Source organism: Mirounga angustirostris, unplaced genomic scaffold (genome assembly GCF_029215605.1).
Source record: "Mirounga angustirostris isolate CCGP_5_RB_7025 unplaced genomic scaffold, mMirAng1.0.hap1 SCAF_6, whole genome shotgun sequence".
NCBI classification, from domain to species: Eukaryota; Metazoa; Chordata; class Mammalia; order Carnivora; family Phocidae; genus Mirounga; species Mirounga angustirostris.
Genome location: NW_026991714.1, coordinates 138,303,391 through 138,322,507, shown reverse-complemented (window position 1 = coordinate 138,322,507; position 19,117 = coordinate 138,303,391). Strand labels below are relative to the sequence as shown.

At 37.3% G+C, this 19,117-nt stretch overlaps 1 protein-coding gene and 1 long non-coding RNA gene across 2 annotated transcripts in view; one reads left to right on the top strand and one right to left on the bottom strand.

Annotated features, from left to right (window-relative positions):
* LOC129045912 (uncharacterized) overlaps positions 1-19,117 on the top strand; it is a 144,239-nt gene that overhangs the window by 117,624 nt on the left and 7,498 nt on the right. The gene's annotated exons all lie outside the window — the stretch shown is intronic.
* The window catches only part of NHLRC2 (NHL repeat containing 2), a 39,082-nt gene continuing 31,423 nt past the window's right edge, over positions 11,459-19,117 (bottom strand). The window contains exon 9 of the mRNA XM_064595291.1: positions 11,459-18,777. Coding sequence (XP_064451361.1) covers positions 18,521-18,777 — 257 coding nt within the window. The 3' untranslated portion in view covers positions 11,459-18,520. The remainder of the gene's footprint in view (positions 18,778-19,117) is intronic.

Genomic DNA, 19,117 nt, shown 5'->3' with positions numbered 1-19,117 from the left:
TCTCTGTGTCTTCACGTGGCCTTCCCTCTCTCCTGTGTCTATGTCCAAATTTCCTTCTTTTATAAAAATACTGGTCTTTGGATTAAGACCCCTTTAACACATTATGACCTCATCTAAACTAACTGTATCACAAAGATGCTATTTCCAAATTAGGTTATAATCTGAGGTTCCAGGTGGATGTGAATTTGGGAGGTCCACTCTTCAACCCGGTATAGTTCCCATCTCCTTGGATCAGCTGATCTGTCCGTAAAATGGGGATACTATTGCTTGTTCATATTTGGTTTTAGTGTAATAAATATAAGACTCAGTCTTTGAGTCTCACTCCTGAGATCTAGTGAGATCGGAAGCCAAACATCCTCTGGAATTATTTTTATGTAACCTAAAAATTACGAAGCAAGGATTTTTTTTTCTTTATGTCATCTAGCATTTCCCAGAACATACCTTGGGAAACATTAATGTGGCCTATGTGTCAAGTAGAAATAATAAAACTAGAGATGTAAGTAGTGTGATCTGAATGTTTGTGTTCTTTCCACCCCTTAAATTCATATGTTGAAATCCTAATCCCCAAGGTGATGCCTGGGAAGGTGCTTAGGTCATAGGACAGTAAGTAAAACTCTTGCCTTCAAGTCCTAGTCCTTCTCTCTCTCTCTCTCTCTCTCTCCCACACACACACACACACACTCTCTCTCTCTCTCTCTCTCTCTTTCTCTCTCTCTCTCTCCTACTTCGAACCCTTGAATGCCAGGTGAGATTTTTGGCTTCAGGAGGGATGTTTTGGAATTTCTGCTAGTGCAGCTTAACATTTTCATTAGTGACTGGATGAAAGCCTTAGGCTTTGACAACGTTAGATGATGCACGATGGCTTTGGAGATGGCTAACGTTAAAGTCCTAAAGGAAGAGTCTCACTAACGCAAGGCAGGGAATGACGGTTCTTGCCCAGAGGACAGCACATGAGGATATGGGAGAGAAGATTGATTTCTGGAATGACAGTGTGTGGAACTCTGCTGATCAGCTCCCCAGTGAAACTGGTGAAAATGCTTGGAAAAAAAAAAAACCCACCAAAAAAAACATTTAAAGACTCTGGAAATGGTCCTAAGTTCAAACAGTAAATGAAGAAACATCTGTTTGAGAAAATCTATGCAAACTTGGTAAAATGTTGAGAGTCTGACGTATCTGAAACAAGACTGCCCTCTCCCTCATCCTGCCAGCTCAGCAAAGTGAAGACCCCACTCCGGACAGCTGTGGCCATGAACATGGGCTGCCTGGCCCCCAGCTCCCATGTGGAGGGCTCTCTTCCTGGGAAGAGCAGGAAGTCAGTGTTTCCAACACCCCAGCTACCAGTTGTTGAGGCTTTGTCTTGGCAAGTATGGTCAAATGGTGGGGGCTTTCTTGTTTGGCCCAGGCCGTTTGGGGATAGAGACTGGACCTTGGGAAAGGTGATTGATGAGAGCACTGGAATCCAGACTGTCCTTGTCCCTGCTCTTGAGGCCGTGGTCCCATGCCAGGAGAAGCTCAGGCTGCTGCCCACCCCACCATCTCTTGCAGGGAGTGCTCGGTTCCTCGAGCAAAAATGTCACTCAGAGAGCATCTTGCCATCCTGGCATTCCTGGTTCCGGGGCCCTGGATCTGAGGTTTTGCCCAGGGGAGAGAGGGGAGCAGCAATTGTAAAAACAGCTCATCTCTTCCTGGAGGAACTGATTTCATTTACAACAGAGAGTGAAAAAGTTCAAATATAAAGGCACTTTCAAGAGCAGTGGAGGTGGTGGTTAAAGGCAATTGACCGGTGATTCATCAATTTCATGAACAGCTAGACTACAGGCTGGCTAGTTTGCAGGACAGAACAGAGGAATATGAGCTCGGGAAGAGCCCTCCTGGGGTCCGAACAAACACCAAACACTGGCCTCAGAAACTGTTCCTTCAAAGGAGCCACAATTTGAGTTCCTTTGTGCAGCAATTTACGCCCCAGTGCACTGTTGAAAACAATAGAGCAGTCAGCTGGAAATTAGAAGAGTTTAACAGCTGGGTGTGGTCAGTGAAAGAGAGGAAGGGGTCCCTACAAATACCACAGTCACCCCAGGGTGACTGTAGTCCAGCCAGTCACTAAAACAGGCAAGTAACAATAACAACTGGGGGGCCCGTATCCAGAGTGGCTGCAGTACGTTATCTAAAATGTTCAGTTTCCAACAAAAAAAATTATGAGGCGAGCAACGAAACAGGAAAGTATGACCCACACACCAGAAAAAAGCCGGCGACAGAAGCTGCCTGTGAGAGACAAGATGTTGGATTTAACAGAAAGAGACTTCAAAATAGCCACTATAAATATGTCCGCAAAATTAAAGGAAAGCGTGATTATCAAAGTAAAGGAAGGTATGACGACAGTGTTGTATTACATAGAGAACATGAGTGAAGAGATAAAAACCGTAAAAAAGTAAATGGAAGTCTTGGAGTTTAAAAATATAACTGAAATTAAAAATTCACTAAAGAGAAGGAGAAGACAAGTCACAGACTAACATGCTGATAAAGGACAATTATCTAAGAAGTCAACAATAAGAAAATGAGAAACCTGATTTTTAAAAGGGCCAAAGATGTGAACAGACACCTCACCAAAGAAGATATAGTGGTGGCAAATAAGCATATGAAAAGATGCTCATCATCACATGTCATTAGGGAAAGGCAAATTAAAGAAATGAGAGATACTACCTCACACCTATTAGAATGGCCAAAATTTAGCATGCCAACACACCAAATGGTGATGGAGACATGGAACCACAGGAACTCTCATTCATAGCTGGTGGGAATGCAAAGTGGTACTTTGGAAGACAGTTTGGCCATTTCTTAGAAAACTAACCATATATATATATATTTTTTTATCACATCCAATACCAAATTGTACTCCTTGGTATTTACTCAAATGAGTTGAAACCTTATGTCCACACAAAAGTCTCCACACAGATGTTTATATAGTAGCTTTATTCATAGTTGCCAGAACTTGGAAGCAACTGGGATATCCTTCAGTTAGACGAATGGATAAATAAACTGTGATACATCTAGACAATGGAATATTATTTTGCCCTAAAAGAAATGAGGTGTCAAGCCATGGAACAATAGGGCGGAATCTTAAATGCATACTACCTATTTGGGAGAAAGAAACCTATCTGAAAAGGCTACATATTATGATCCCAACCATATGACATTCTAGAAAAGGGAAAACCATGGAGATGGTGAAAAGATCTGTAGTTATCAAGGGTTAGGTAGGATGGAAGGATGAATAGGCAGAGGATTTTTTTAGGGCAGTGAAACTATTCTATATGATACTATAATGGTGGATATGTATCACTATACATTTGTCAAACTATAGAATATATAACAGCAAGAGTGAACCCTAGTGGAAGCTATGGGCTTTGGGTAATAATGATGTGTCAATGCAGGTTTATCAATTATAACAAATGTACCACTCTAGTGTAGGATATTGTTAGTGGGGGAGGCTGTGCATGTGTGGGGGGGTAGCAGATATATGGGAAATCTCTGTATGTTCTGCTCATTTTTGCTGTGAACCTAAAACTGCTGTAAAAAATAAAGTCCATTAAATTTACCAGAAGCTCGACAGCATATTTGAATTAGCAGAAGAAAGAAGTTAGTGAACTTGAAGATAAATCAATAGAAATTATGCCAGCTGAAGAACAGAGAGCAAAAAGAATGAATAGAAATGAACAGTACCTCAGGGAAATGGGGACACCATCAAGCACATCAACAGGATAACTGGAAAGAGAAGAGAGAGAAAGGAACAGAAAAATTATCAAAGAAATAAAAAATGTCCCAAATTTGTTGAAAAATAATACCCTGCACATCCAAGAGATTAAGCTCAAAATAGGATAAAAACAGAGGTCTATGAATAGATACATCATGGTAAAAATTATGAAAGTCAAAGATGACAGAAAAATCTTGAAAGCAGTAAGAGAAAGATAATGTGTTACATGCAAGAGAATCCCAGTAAGATTAGCAGAAAAGATAGAGGCCAGAGGCAGGTAGAATAACATATTCAAAGTGCTCAAAGACAAAAACTGTCAACCAAATAGAGTTAGTATAGAGCCCACAAGTTAAAGGGTTAATAAAGCGTTAGTAAAGATCCACAACAAAATGATCTCATGTCGGATCAACTTGCTACAAGCCTGGGAGTTTCCCATGAACTCCATGGGTTCAGTAATTCACCAGAACAATTCACAGAACTCAGGAAAATATCTAAATGAAGAGACATGTAGGGTGAGGTCTGGGAGGATCCCAAACATAGGGCTTCTTTGCCTTCTTCCCATGGAATCAGCGTCTCTCACCCTCTTGGCACATTGATGTGTTCATCAACCAGGAGACTCCACCAGTTATGTCCAGAGTTTTTATTAGGATTACATTACATTACATAGGCATGATTTATTGAACATTGACCATGTGCTTGAACTCTAACTCCAGCCCTGCCTTCTCCTTGGAGGTCAGGAAATCAGGTTGATGTCATGTAGCTCAAAGCTTCAACCCTCTAATCACGTGGTTAGTCCTTCAAACTGTGATCAGCCCCCATCCTGAAGCTACCCAGGGGCTCACCAGGAGTCATCTCCTTAGTATAAACTTAGACATGATCCAAGAGGCTCATAAACAACAAAGACACTTCGTCACTCAGGAGATTCCAAGGGTTTTAGAAGCTCCATGCCAGGAACCTTAGGCAATGTCCAGGCAAATTCTTTATTATACAACAGTCATGACATGCCATTCTTTTTATATGTTGCTAGATTCAGTGTGTTAGATTTTTTTTTTCCAGTTAGATTTTTTTGTTGAGGATTTGTACATCTATATTCATAAGCGATATAGGTTTGTAGTTTTCTTGTGACGTGTTTCTCTTGTTTTGGTACCAGCCTCGTAGAATGAGTTGGGGAGTGTTTTGCTACTTTTTGGAAGAGTTTTGTGGAGAATTAGTATTCATCTTGAAACACTTAGCAGAATTTACCAGTGAAGCTATCTGTTCTTGGGAATATTTTTGTGGGAAGTTTTTAAATTACTAATTCAATCTGGGGCGCCTAGGTGGCTCAGTTGGTTAAGTGACTGCCTTTAGCTCAGGTCATGATCCCAGGGTCCTGGGATCGAGTCCCACATCGGGCTCCCGGCTCAGTGGGGAGCCTGCTTCTCCTTCTGACCCTCTCCCCTCTCATGCTGTTTCTCTCTCGCTCACTAATAAATAAATAAAATCTTTAAAAAAAAAAATAAAAAATACTAATTCAGTCTATTAACTTGTATAGATCCTTGAATATTTTCTGTTCTTGAGTCAGTTTCAGTCATTGTCTTTGTGGGAATATGCTCATTTTATTAAAGTTATTAATATTTTTCATTCGTAATCCTTTTTACTTCTGTACGATTGGTGGTAATGTCCCCCCTTTCATTTCTGCTGCTCTGTATCACTGTTCTGGAGATGGGAGTGGGGATAGAGGCCTGCTTTGGGGGAGTGACACCCAGGCTTTGTGAGGAGGGCACCGGGTGGGGTGGTAGCCTCTGGTCTTTCTGGTTTGCATCTGGCGTGGAACCTCTGCCCTGAGTGAGGTGGGCTGAGAGTGTCCAGGGTCCCAGTATTCTTGGCTTGCCATGCCTAGAGTAGAGCCTCCACTGTAGGAGTGGCCATGGGTGAAGGAAGGGGGAGACCCTGATTTCTTGCATGCACCTGGAATTTAGCTTTTTCAACACCCCGGTTGGGGAGATGAGAATATTGGCAGCCTGCCTTCCTGGGGGAACCTCTGCAGCCCTCTCCTGGGAACCAGGGAAGAGGAAGGCTGAGCTTCTTGGCCACACCCACTGGAGTAGAGGTTCTGTCATACTGGTCTGGGGAGGGGGCCAGGAGTGGGTCATGGCTCTAGTATCACAGATTCTTAAGCTTTTTACCTAGATTTAGATTTTCTTAAATAAATGTTTCTTCATTTGCTCTATGCCCTTGGAACAATTTATAGGAATTTTAGATGGTTATTTATAAACAATTTTTACCAGTTGCGGTCGTTCAATGGAGAGAGGGTCCTCAGAACTCCTCATGTGAGGTTCTGGAAGTATGCCTAATCTCCACTATTAGCTGTTCTTTTCACAGAATGCCCTGCTTAATTCTTGACTTACGGCTTCAGGTGGCCTGACAGACCTCAGAGAGGTCTGACAGAAAACAGAAGGCTGAGGAAGAGAACCTAGGAGGCATATACATGGGGAATTAGTATTGATTTGAAGACAATGCTAAAATATGAAATGATTAACTTTGAAAAGAGAAGGTTAAGGGTATGAAGAGCTAGTACATATGTTCATTGAGCAGCAAACAAGTGGAATGCTTTATAATGCAGAGCAAGGTACTTAGACACAAGGAATCATCTCTTTGCCAGGTTGTTAAATAATAGAATGTACTACCCATAAAGGTTGCAGAATTGCATTTTAAAACAGGCTAGACCCTTGTTTCTAGATCTCATGAATGACTAAAATGCAACTTTTCTATCACCTCATTCATTACGATAAAATCCGACAGAGGCACTTTATTAACACAAATTATCAAAATAACGTCGGTGTTGTACCTTTCACCTACCACTCTGAACCACAGCGAAACACCCAAGAATATCTTACAGTTTGTTATAGCAAGGTGCAAGTAAACCAAATAAGGTCCTGGGCTGCGCGGATGATTATTTTGTTCTTCCTCCAGCAAGTTAAACAAATAAAAGCAGCTGTCTTTTCTACTTAGCTTCTCTGCAAGGCTGACTTAGGTGCGTTGCTGCCCAAAGACTGGGGCACAGAGTAAACAGCCTCGTTAGATCCCTGGCAATGCTTGGATTCTTAGGTCATGTCAGCTTCCTGAACCTGGGTAAGCTATTGTTTTTTTCCCTCTCCAGGAATGGGGAGATAAACTACACGTCAAATATTTATCCTCCTTATCTTTCTTGTTCTAATAAGGGACTCGGTTGTGCTGCCATTTCCAGCGAAATGCCTAATATAGAACTAGTTGCATTTAAAGAGGTAGCTGTTATTTAACGAGACGATGCTTTTCAAATTAAAATCTTAAAAATATTAGGGTCAGTGAATGCTCTCTTGTGTTGGCAGGATTGTGGAACTTGACCTTTCCACTCTAAGGGCAAGTCAGTGTTTTCTTCAATAAGAGGAAGAAGAAACAACAGACACAGTGATAATGTCTAGCAGTTTCTCTTAGCAATGAAATGGAATTAAAATATGTGGGGCATAGATTTAAATTGTAATTTGCAAAGTTTAATTAAACTTAACTACTTATTAAAGTTGTGCTCTAAGCTTGCCTGGAACTTGAGTTTTGGGTCAAAAAAGGGGACACTACAACTGGCCCAATATACACACCCACGAATGATACACACTAAATTATGTATGTAGGCCACAATTTTATACACACACACACACACACACACAAACACATATATATATAGATAGTGATATATCCATAGTGATTATAACTAAACCATACCTAGATCTAGATAGATCTATATCAAGGAACTTGAATAACTGAAATGACAAGGAGATATATTTCCCAAATTTGGCAAGCTGAACCTTGCCTTTTGATACGGGGAGTAAGCCCTCATCAGAATCCAGTGATGTGTCTGTCGGTGCTGCTGATTGGTTTTCAAGAAGGAGAGAAGCCCCGCAAGATAAAGAAACAGGATTGTTTCAAATCAGTTTTAAAATCATCAGGTGTTAGTGAAACTAGGATGAGAATTTTTTTTTCACATTAATGAATATTATAAGGTGCTAAGGCATAAACATGGTTTGGAGGTCATGGAGATGTCTTTAAGCTAAAAGTGAAACCCTGCCTGAACATAAAGGAGGTCACTTAAAGTTTGGCAAAGAGCAAAATGAAGTACAGTGTGCGTTCCTGTGAAAAATTGATGTCTCATCTTAGTTTCACTAAAACCTGATGATTGAAAAACTGATTTGAAGCAATCTGTTGATTTACTTTGAGGGGCTCACTGCCCTCCTGGACAGCAATCAGCTGCACTGACATGTCACTGGATGCCGATGAGGCTTGCTCCCTAGATGGACAGGCAATTTCAGACTGTGGGAGTTTGGAGATACATTTGCCTATCCTGTCGGTCATCCAAGTTCCTTGATTCCTTAACAGCTGACAAGATAAGAATTGAGCAGAAAATATCCTCAATGTCTAGATGAACTCCCTGTGTCATGAAAAAAAAAATCACATAATAAAGAGCAATTTATTTTTTGGAAAGCTCTTAATTCAAGGTCATGAATCTGTAAAATAGCACGATGACTGTATGTTGGATAACCCGTGATTTTTTAAATAAACCTTCATTTAAACAAATTTTAAAAATATTCTAAATGACACTACATCAAAAACTAATGATGTAATGTATGGGGATTAACATAACAATAAAAAATTTAAAAAATTCTAAATGATGTTTTATATACATAAAGAATATTTCAAATATTTTTGTGGCATATTCATTAAAAAAAGAGGGGGATGAATATCCAATTTTCCCCCCTTAAGATTCTTTTTAAGTCTGAAGTTTCTTACCCAGTTAGGAGTTCAAAAAAGCAATTGAATTAGCTAGAGAATGGAGTTGCACAACATTATTTACACTAACAAGGTTGCCTTTGGTGAGATAAAAGTGTTTTAAATAATTTTCTCAGTCCTATTAAAACTCTGTATTTTTAAATGTACAAAAATTTATTTTTAAATAAATGAGTTGGTTTATAGGGATGGGTTTCATCCTAAAAAAATAAAGTCCAAGGGTGTAAATAACAAATTATTATTTTGAAGTAAAGCTAAACAAGCAGATTCTCCCCTGTATATTCCAAATTGCAGAATCTTCGAATGGCTCAGAACTGAGGTCTTTGGGTTGAGTTCCCCACGTGGGAAAAACACACAACTGTCTTTGAGTATCTATCTGAAGACATTCACGGGCAGAGAAGTCTGTGTTCTCCATGGCACGAATGACTCCATGTTTGGAGTATTCACTGGTTGTGAGTCACTGGGCTAAGTGCTTTTCTAATGTTATACAATGATTCCATGAGGTAATAATATCTGGTTTAACAGATGAGGAAACAATGTCAGTGAAGAGGAAGTAACTTGCCATGATCGTTCTGTGAATAAGTGATGGTGTCAGGTCAGTTGGCACAAGGTTGGTGTGTTCTAGACAAAATAATAAACCTCGTGACAGGTTTACTCTTGTTTGCATGATTTTTCTTCACATAGTCTAAAATAACCAGTAGAGACTTTTTTCCCCCCTCCCACTAATATTTCTATATTCAGTCCTGCTTCTCATATTACTCTTCATTAACCTTCTGCTTACATTTTTCAGGATGCACACACAGCAAGCAATGTGATTGTGGGAAACACAAGTAATCCTTTTCTCGCTTTAGTTTGCTCTAAAAACTTGTAATATTAATTTGTAAAATTTCAAACAGTACAGAAATATATAGGGTAAATAAATACGAATCCCTCCCTATCCCCTATATTCAACTCTATGCAGGGTTTGTCGTATCCTTCCATTTATCTATTCCTTTTTTTTTTTTTAATCCCTATACATATGCAGGCAGTTCTTGCTCTGAACAATTCTGATGTGCCCAGTTTCAGTTCTAACAGTTTCAATAACACCACTCCCTCAAGAACACCGTTCTAATTTCAGCTGCAGGGATTATTGACTGTAATCACCTAAGTATAAACTTCACTGTTAGCTCTTCAGTCCACAAATCACTGTGTAATAACAGATGTGTCCCCTGATCAGTGACCAATAATGTCACTTCTTCCAGTCTGTTGGTGACTGGTCGCTGTGTGTGATTGATTGTGCACAGACAGCAAAGTGTGTAGTTGCGGTGACTTCTTGTCAGATAAACAAAAGAGGGATTTGGCCAGAAAGACAGGAAGTCCAGCAAAGAAATGAAACATGAACACACTGGAAGTGACATTTGAGTTGAAAGTAGGTGGAGTGAGAGCTGGCCTTGGGAATGCTGTTGTTATTTGATAGACTCGATGTGTACCCAGGGACACTGATGGAGGGTGACCTTGAAGTCCATGAGGAAATGGCTGTGATGAGAAGGCTGATGTCCCAGAAGAAGTGATGATGGAAAAAAGCTTCACATTAAGGAAACTGTGGGAGATAGAGCACAGCATTGAAAACATGGATGAAAATTCTGGAAGCTAATCCAATCTTAGAAAGGCAAAAGACGATTTGCTGTTGAGAAAAATACTTGCTATTACAAATTTTATGATGAGAAGGAAGCAGGCACTGTCCAAATACTTTTTATAAGTTTTCTTACAAAGAAAAGTTTAATTCTCAACATTCGTAATGTTTTAAACTACTGTGCGATAATATTAGCTTTATTTTTTCATTTTCTCATACTTTCATAATTCAGTGGGAGGCCTTTACTCTCTTATTTACCTTGTTTCAGCAATTACCCTTTTGGTTTATTTATTCATTCTTACCTCTCCTTTCAAGTACAATGCAAGCTCTATAGCAAGGACCTTGTCTGATGCGTTCATCACTGTACTTAGAGACGAAAGAGATGCTCGGTAAATAGCTGAATGGATGGATTTGCATTTGATTTAGTGAAGTGAGCATCTTCTCATTGCTTTCTTTTATGAGCTGTATGCTCACATTCTCTGCCTATTTTCTAACGGGGGTATGTTTCATAGGATATATGATCTGTTAACACACACACTTGAAATATATATATATAGTTCATAGGAGCTCCTCATATATGATTAATTTTATGTCCAATCTTATGTTTTGCAATACTTTTTCATTTTAACTTTTCATTTCTGTTCTCATTTGTTATACAGATGCCTAAAACTTTTAAGTAGTCATACATATCGATCTTTCCCATTATTGCTTTTGGGTTTTAGGTCATACTTAGAAATGCCCTCCCCACCCCTGACACTATATTCTCTTTCATTTCTTCTGGCACTTTGTATTCTTATTTTTTATGTTGGCATTAATTCCTTTCAAATTCTGTAAATAGTGTTAAATGGAGATCTTTTTTTTTTTTTTAAAGATTTATTTGAGAGACAGAGTGAGCCGGGGGAGGGGTAGAGGGACAAGGAGAGAATCTCAAGCAGACGCCCCACTGAGTGCAGAGCCTGATGTAGGGCTCAGTCTTACAACGCTGAGATTGTGACCTGAAATGAAATCAAGAGTTGGGTGCTTAACCAACTGAGCCACTCAGGTGCCCCTAGAGATCTTTTTTCTTTTCAAATGTTCCCAAAACCATTTACTGAATAGATCGCATTTCCTAAATGCAGTTTTTATACTTATGATTTTAATTACTGTAATTATGATTGCATGATTTTATTTGCTTGCAGTTTTTTTTTTAAGTACTACACTCATTTCCCCAAAAGTTCAAATACTAAATCGTGACTTACAGATTTGTAAGCAGTAGAATTATCTCATGTCTATTTAAAACAGAAAGCATATTAAAAACAGAAACATGACTTTAGAGAGAAAATATTTAATCTATTTCATGAAAAAGTGCAAAGTTTTAGAAAAGAGGCATTAGGCATTAGTGTACATTATAAATACATTCTTTTATAATCACATGTATTACACTTCTTTTGAGTTGGTAATGAAGGCTGGTGCACACATTTTCTATATGATCTTCTGTTAACATATGCACTTGAAAAAGTCACTGAAAATAGTCTTGAAATATATGCAGAAATAGTGTAAAAATATATTAATCTGTCTACATGAAACACTTAAATATGCATACCACATTAAATTTTAGAATTAGAGCATGAATGGAAATACCAGTATATGAAATTATAAATTGGATTTCATTGCATTTTTTATCTTTGGAGGAAAAAATAAATGTAATCAAACCTTTGGAATGACAGATATGAAGTCAGCACAGCAGACCAACTCTATTCTCAAAACCACAACTTTATCCACACAAAAGATGGGAGAGTCTGAGTCTCTAAATTTGACAAATTTATGAAATGTTACAATTTGGGAGTGTATTATACATATAGATCTCAAGCACACAGCAAACTGATTTGTTATACTAACCTAAATATTCCTAAAATATTAGGTATATTGCAAATTAGAAATTAATCTTTAAATCACATGCAGTACTGTTCTCCTCTGGAAACTGAGATATTAGGAATTCTAGAAAAAAAATTTACTGCAACAAAACCATTCTGCTCTGTTATTTGTGAAACCATAGTTCCTCACTGAAACTTCTACAGAAACTACTATTGTTTTTAAAGAAAGAGAAGTCTAAGGTGTGGAGAGGAAGTGGTAGTGTATGTCTTACAGGTAAATTTGGATGATGAATATCACAGGCATGCATGAACAATACATTTCAACCCTATACAAGCAAAAACTTGTTAGTTTTGAGCGGTATAATGAACAGCGCAGGCAGCCCATCCTGTAGATGCTCACAGCATGATTGTAATGACCACAAATTCTAACAATAGATTGTTACATGGCAGAGTCCTTCTACATTTTCAGAAAGGAACATGTCTATTTTTACCTTTCATTACCATAATTTATCAACTGTTTTGCCCTGTATACTTTAGCATATATTTCTCATGAGCATAGCACGGTAGCTAAAGAATCATAAAAAGACTGTCTAAACTGGGCGTATTTAAATCTGAAGGCTGATTTTTTTTCCTACTTCTCAGCATTATGAGGTCCATTTCACTGTATTTCAAATCTTAGTATGTAAGCAAGTATATTAAAACCAAAGGCAATAAATTGTCCATGTCATTCATAGTCTCAAGTTTCAACATTAACAGATTTTGCTTCACTCCGTATTACTGAGAAACACCAGCTCTGTCAGTTGCTACTAAAAGAGAAAGGAATTCATACCATGCCCTGACAGTCACAAAAAAGCCTCAGTTTATGTTTGTTTAGTGTTTTTTAGGACATGGTTGCTGGTACAGGCAGGGAGGCCTATTTGGAAATACCTGTGATTCTTTCCTTTTGGTTGGGGGCTCTCAACTAAACACCCCTTGGGTACTTGAGAGCGACATGCCTCGAAGAGGGACACACTGGACAGTGGAGAACTCTAGGCAAACATTCCACAGCAAGGATGTAGAGTTCTCACTTTCCAGCTCTAACCTTTGAAAATAATTAAACCAAATCAGCACACGGAAAAATAGAAGGGTTGCCATCAGAAAAGCTGCCTAGGGCGGCCTCCTGGTCCACTGTACCCAGGCCTCTGTGGTCAGACTGGCTGCTGGGAGGCCAGAAGCAGCCAGGGGAACCTGCAGGTCTGGTGGAGAAGGGCCAAGGTTTCCTGGTCACGGAACACATGCAGGCAGATCAGTAAGCCCCTACCGTGTAATACTGTTCTTTAGGTTATCCTATTTCAAGGAAATGGAGAAAACGAACTTTTAATTATTCAGGACAAAACAGTGACTTTTGGTTAATGTGAATTCATTTAAATAAACTATGTATGTGCCCCAGGAGAAAGAGGAGGAAATCTTGGTGATTAATACTGAATTCTACTTCTGAAGTATGACACAATAGTTACTTTTTAAGTTGTACATCTCCTTATGGGTTTCAGGAATGGGATTTTATAAGAATTAATAAATTCTAATAATTTAAATTAGACTATCTAATGAAAAGATGTTTATAATCTTGCTCCTGGATGATCATGAATCACAGTGGTAAAATTTTACTTCGTTCCTTTCAGTACCTAACTCTAGAATAGGTTGACCTGGTGAAAACTTTACTGTGATAAAATCACATATATTTGAGTCACTGGGGTGGAGGTTCTCATTCCAGTGTCATTTATGAAGCAAGTAAGCAGAGAACTTTATGTGCTTTATGTGTGTTAACAGGTTGGCCAAATATTATGCTTCTAGAACTCATTTTAGTTATTAATAACAGAATGTTCTTAAATATGAAGATGTTTAGGGTCTGAGACAGCCCTGTGCTAAAAATTCAGTTATCCTTTATGACAAGGTCTTATAATTACCTTTTGAAGACCAATTAAAATAGCATTGTTGGACTAAAACTGAAAATCTACTTAATTCTTTAATACATGTCTGCCAAGAAAAATTCTGGATAATATCCGAATTTAAGGAAGAATGGTACATAAAATCTTTTGGGAAACAAAAGTATACAGACTGTTCCTAAGAGGGTATAATGAAAAGTCCAAAGAGCTAATAGAGTTAAATGGATTTAACTTAAATTTAAAAAACAATCATCACTAGGACTTTTTGGATTCTTTGATTACTATTTACTATATATAGCTTTGAAAGACTGAGGTCTAAAAAACCCCTACTTTTGAGAGGCAAAGTAGTATGGTAGTTGACCAGACTGATCCAGGCCCGGCCACTTCCTAAATCTTGTATCTACTGGCGTAACTGCTTAGAACTTTTTTGTTTCAGTTTCATCATCGGGGAGAAAGGAAAAACAGTATCTCTCTCAGAAGGCTGTTGTAAGGATTAAATGAGTTAATGCATAAGAAGCACTTAGAAAAGTGCCAGGCATATATAGTAAGCACTCAGTAAATTCAGCTATTCGTATTACTTTATTTAAATACTTAACAGAGGCTGAAGAAAGCATTCACAGAAGTACGTCGTACTCTTTCTTAATTCTGCAGTTTGTTTTCACTCTCCGTCTAGGAATAGAGGTAGGAATTAGGAGACCTGTATTCAGATAAAAGATACGTCACTATTCACCTTTTAGTCACTCCACACAATTGGCTGAGCAACAGCCCATGCCAGGCCCCACTCCAGCATCAGGCATTATTCTGAGAACTTGAGTTAATGTCACCCACATTTTCACATCTGTAAAATGGACGTAACATCTACTTGTCTGATTCATAGTTTACTTTGAAACTCAAATGAGGCAAAATGCATGAAGGCACTTTGAAGATTTTGTAAAGCACCATCAGTGTGTTACAGGAATGGGGTGTAGGGTGAGTATGTCTGGACCCTCTCAAAGGAAGTATATGGCTCATAGTCCTGGGTCTAAGAAAATTTTCATAAAACTGTAGGTTTGTTTCTGACTATAACATCACTTATAAAGTAGTAATCTACTTTATTATAAAACTGTTTCTCTTCTTGAATCCCAGCTCCATGGAGATTATTAACATATCAAATAGTTGGCTGAGAAATATTTTCCTTTAGAAATTGCAGTTGCAAAGAAAATGTCAAGCTATGTGTTTATAGTCATAAATTATTATTAACTAAGTGAATAACTAGCAGTTCCATTAATTACTAAATACTTTACAAACACTATTGAAGCCTTACAGTGACCCCCATAAAACAGGTAGAATAGCCCCATTGTATAGGGTTAGAATCCTAGAGCCTGCAAAGCACATGCTCTCAACCACTATACCACATTACACTATAAAACCCCAGAAGAAAAAGTCCTGATCATTTCTGTCTTCACCAAATCACATAATTAAGAGAACCAATAGAACAAAGAGCTCCAAACTATGTTCTTGATCCTTGGTAATAAAGATGATTTTAGAAAAGTTACATCAGTGCTTATAACTCCGTTCACTTTAGATCTTTAAAAATTGCTTCCAGTTTTCTTTTCTGAAAACAACACATTGTTCACTGAAAAAAATACAAGTAGAATTAAAATATTCATAATTTCATCATTCAGGAGAACCACTGTTGACATCATTCCTCTCCACATATTTTTATGCAACTGTGAACTATGGAATTTATTTTTTGATCATTGTTCTTAAACATGATGCCAAATACAATGGTCAGACTGAAGTCTTTTTAATTGGCAGATATAATCTAATAGTAAATTTTGTGCAGGCAGAAAATTATTACTGATATATATTTTCAATATTTTCCTAAATTTTCCAACATGGAAAAACAAGCGGAGAGTAAATTATTTCAGTGATATTAACTCAAAACTATACTGCCTATGAGAGAAACTTAGATGGAAATTCTCGATCTTTGTTCTCTCATCCACACATATGAATTTTTTTGGGCTGTGTTAAGATCATAGCTTTCTGCAGGCCCAATAATACTAGAACTATAGTATTAGAACAGTTAAGGAGAAACAATGTAATGTATAGTGATTAACATAACAAAAAAACCCTTTTGTTCAGAACTCCCCCTGCCCCCCCCCCCCCAAAAGTTGAGAAAATTGTTTGGTAGTCACTGAACTTTATCAAAGTTACACTTATGGGTGATTAAACCATTAGGTTTTTCCTTGTGAATAGGTTAAATATTTGCCTGAGGCAGCATATTTAAGATAAGCAAAATTCTTTTCAGGGATCATATTAACCCTGAGTATAAATTCAGGGAAAAAAAGTGCCTACCACTTGTGAAAGGACATCACAAAGAGTGTGGAAAAAATAGTGACAAAGCAGCACAATAATTTAGGTCAAAGATTCTAGGAATGATGTCAAAGCGTGTGTGATGCCACATTACTGGCCCTTTAAGGTGACTTATACTTTTTCTAAACTATCACTGGGCATGATTTATACAAGAGAAGCAAGAGTTAAAAAAAAATGGAAGTCCTTATAGAAAACAGAAGCCAGAAGGATCAAGTTTTTAAAAATAAACTTCCTAGTGCTTCCTCTTATGTAAGAGGTTTATGTTAGTCATAAGTTCTAGGAACCTATTTATACTGCTCTAGTAGGATTTACAAAAAAATCATACTAAATCCATAGAAATAATATTTTTAATGTAAAACGGTGCAGACTGGTGACTGGGTAAGAATAAGAATGTTCAATAACCTATACTTTGAAAGAAAAGTATAAGCTTAATACTAACCGAAACTGTCTAGACAAAAAGAATATTACTAGATTCTGAGAAACATATAATACAAAGCTATATGTGTGCTTGTGTATTATACTGAAAAATTAATTATCAAGTATTTCTGAATTAGGTTAAAACTGCATATACTTCTTTCCCAGGGACTGAAAATATTCTCATCATGTCCACCTGGAAATGAGAAGTATATTTCAAATGAGATTAAAACATGACTTCAGCATATTCTCTGTAAAAGAGAGTATTAATGTTATACATCCCTTTATTACAGAATTCTTGTGTGGAAAGAAAAGGTTTATGAGGTAATTATATATAATTTTAAACAAGATTCTTTTTAACTTTACATTTATACATCTCTTTAAAAATAGCTTTAGTAGGTTACAAATTGAATCAAAGTCAGTACTACATACTTCCTTACTTCAGAGGTTTAGGTAACTTGAGTATATAAAGCTAGTATGTTCAAAACTATATTTCAAAAAGAAAAATGGGCAGATGATGGTCCTGCAGAGATCACACTTCTAATTTGCTTTTGAAGGGAAAGGCATATTATGCCATTTTGTCTATAAATATTTATTGGATAAATACAGTTTACCTGACACTTTCAAAATCCTATAAGCTGATTAAATCACAAACATATTGAATCAATTATAGTAAAACCAAGAATAGGCTTTTAAATAGTTATAAAGGGAAAGGATAAAGAAAAAACTTTCAGTATCTTCTAGTGACAATTTCTTTTTGGGTTAAAAATAACCCCAGTGTCATTAAATCCCTGTATGTTTCAGCCCTAATATTTTAAAGAGTAATAAATATATATACATATTAATAGCATGAAAGTGCTTCACACTAAAATTTTCTTTGAAGGCTTAAAAGTGATTTTTAAAAACATCACAATAAGTGATCATAATTTAAGTTCTGAATACGGGAATCAAAAAACCCAAACCCCAACCAATCTGCATATCTTAATGCTTCTAAGTGAAATTTAAACCTCTAAGACAACATATATACCCATTTACTCAGATTCAGCTGTCACTATTTTTTATCGTGAATAGTATCAGACAGTAATATGTCTCAAAGTCCTTTTCTCTGGGAAAATTATAGTATCTCTGGGGACTCAAGGGAGTGAGTCTGTACATCCTTTGACACACTTTTTCTGAATAGAGTTATAAGGCATTAATAATGGTATGTTAAGATAGCAAATAATTTATAATAAAAATAGAAATTCTCTTTTAAATCACTCTCAACTGAGAGAATCACAGAAGAGAAAAAAGAACATATTTACCACCCAGATACTCTTTCAGTTTCTACTGTGATGTAAAGACTTTTTTTTTTTTTTTGGCTTAAACAGACCTTAGGCTTTGAATGGCAGGTGTCCTGGATCTTGGGTTCTGTTTAAAGTTATTGTGAAATGTATATATTCAAATGTGCTCCTTGATACTAATAAAGGTAGAAAAAGTTAGTTAAAATATTTGGTTTCATTATCAGTACTCACTGCGAATTATGTTCATGATAATATTCTAGACTACAGTGTGGATTTAAGTTTTGTGCCAAATAGCAGCAGGGATTACAAAATCATGGTTCAAATGATGGTCAGTGATTTAGCTGGTACACAGCCAGAATGAAGGAATTTGTTTATACTAGATAAGTAAATATGGAGCATAGCTTTATTTTAAAATCTGTTGCTAGAACTGAGCAGTGGGCTCCTTGGTATCCAGAGGCAGAAATAAAGCTGCTTTTCCTAAGTTACAGTGATGATAAGGATGGAGGACAGTGGCTGTGGCGGCCAGGTAGCTAACTGGCTTGTTAAAATCCATACTTGAGCTCTACTGGAGCGATGCACCCTTGGTGTGCACTGCTTATTTGTAAAGGCTGACTGAACAAAATTCCCTTCATCATACAGGCATTGCTGTCTGCGCTACAGTAATAAAGGAACACGCTGATAGATATCACGGCTTCAAGTGATAAGCAATCTCCAGGAATCTGCAGTGAGATCGCTGGTTGACTGGAAATGCTCTCTATTTCTCCAGAGGGTATCTGTCCTTGAAGAAGCCATTCATTGCCTAGAACATAAAAAGGTAAATTACTAAGACTGTATAAGAAGACAAGTGGGTAATTAGACAAACCTTATGAAGACTAAATTCAATCAACAGATATTTACTGAAAGCCTCTAAGTGCCAGGCATTATGCTCTGTGTGAGGGACATAGATGGGATATAATGACCACCCATGAGAAGTTCCTAGGCTAATGATCTTGATATCAAATTATCAAAATTCTTCCTTTGAACACTGTAAATTGCAAATGTCTACTGAAACCAAATTGAATAATGCAAACATGGCTATAGATCCTTAATCCTTGAAATTAAAAATGAAACCTATTAAGTTCTATAAACAAACAAATAGG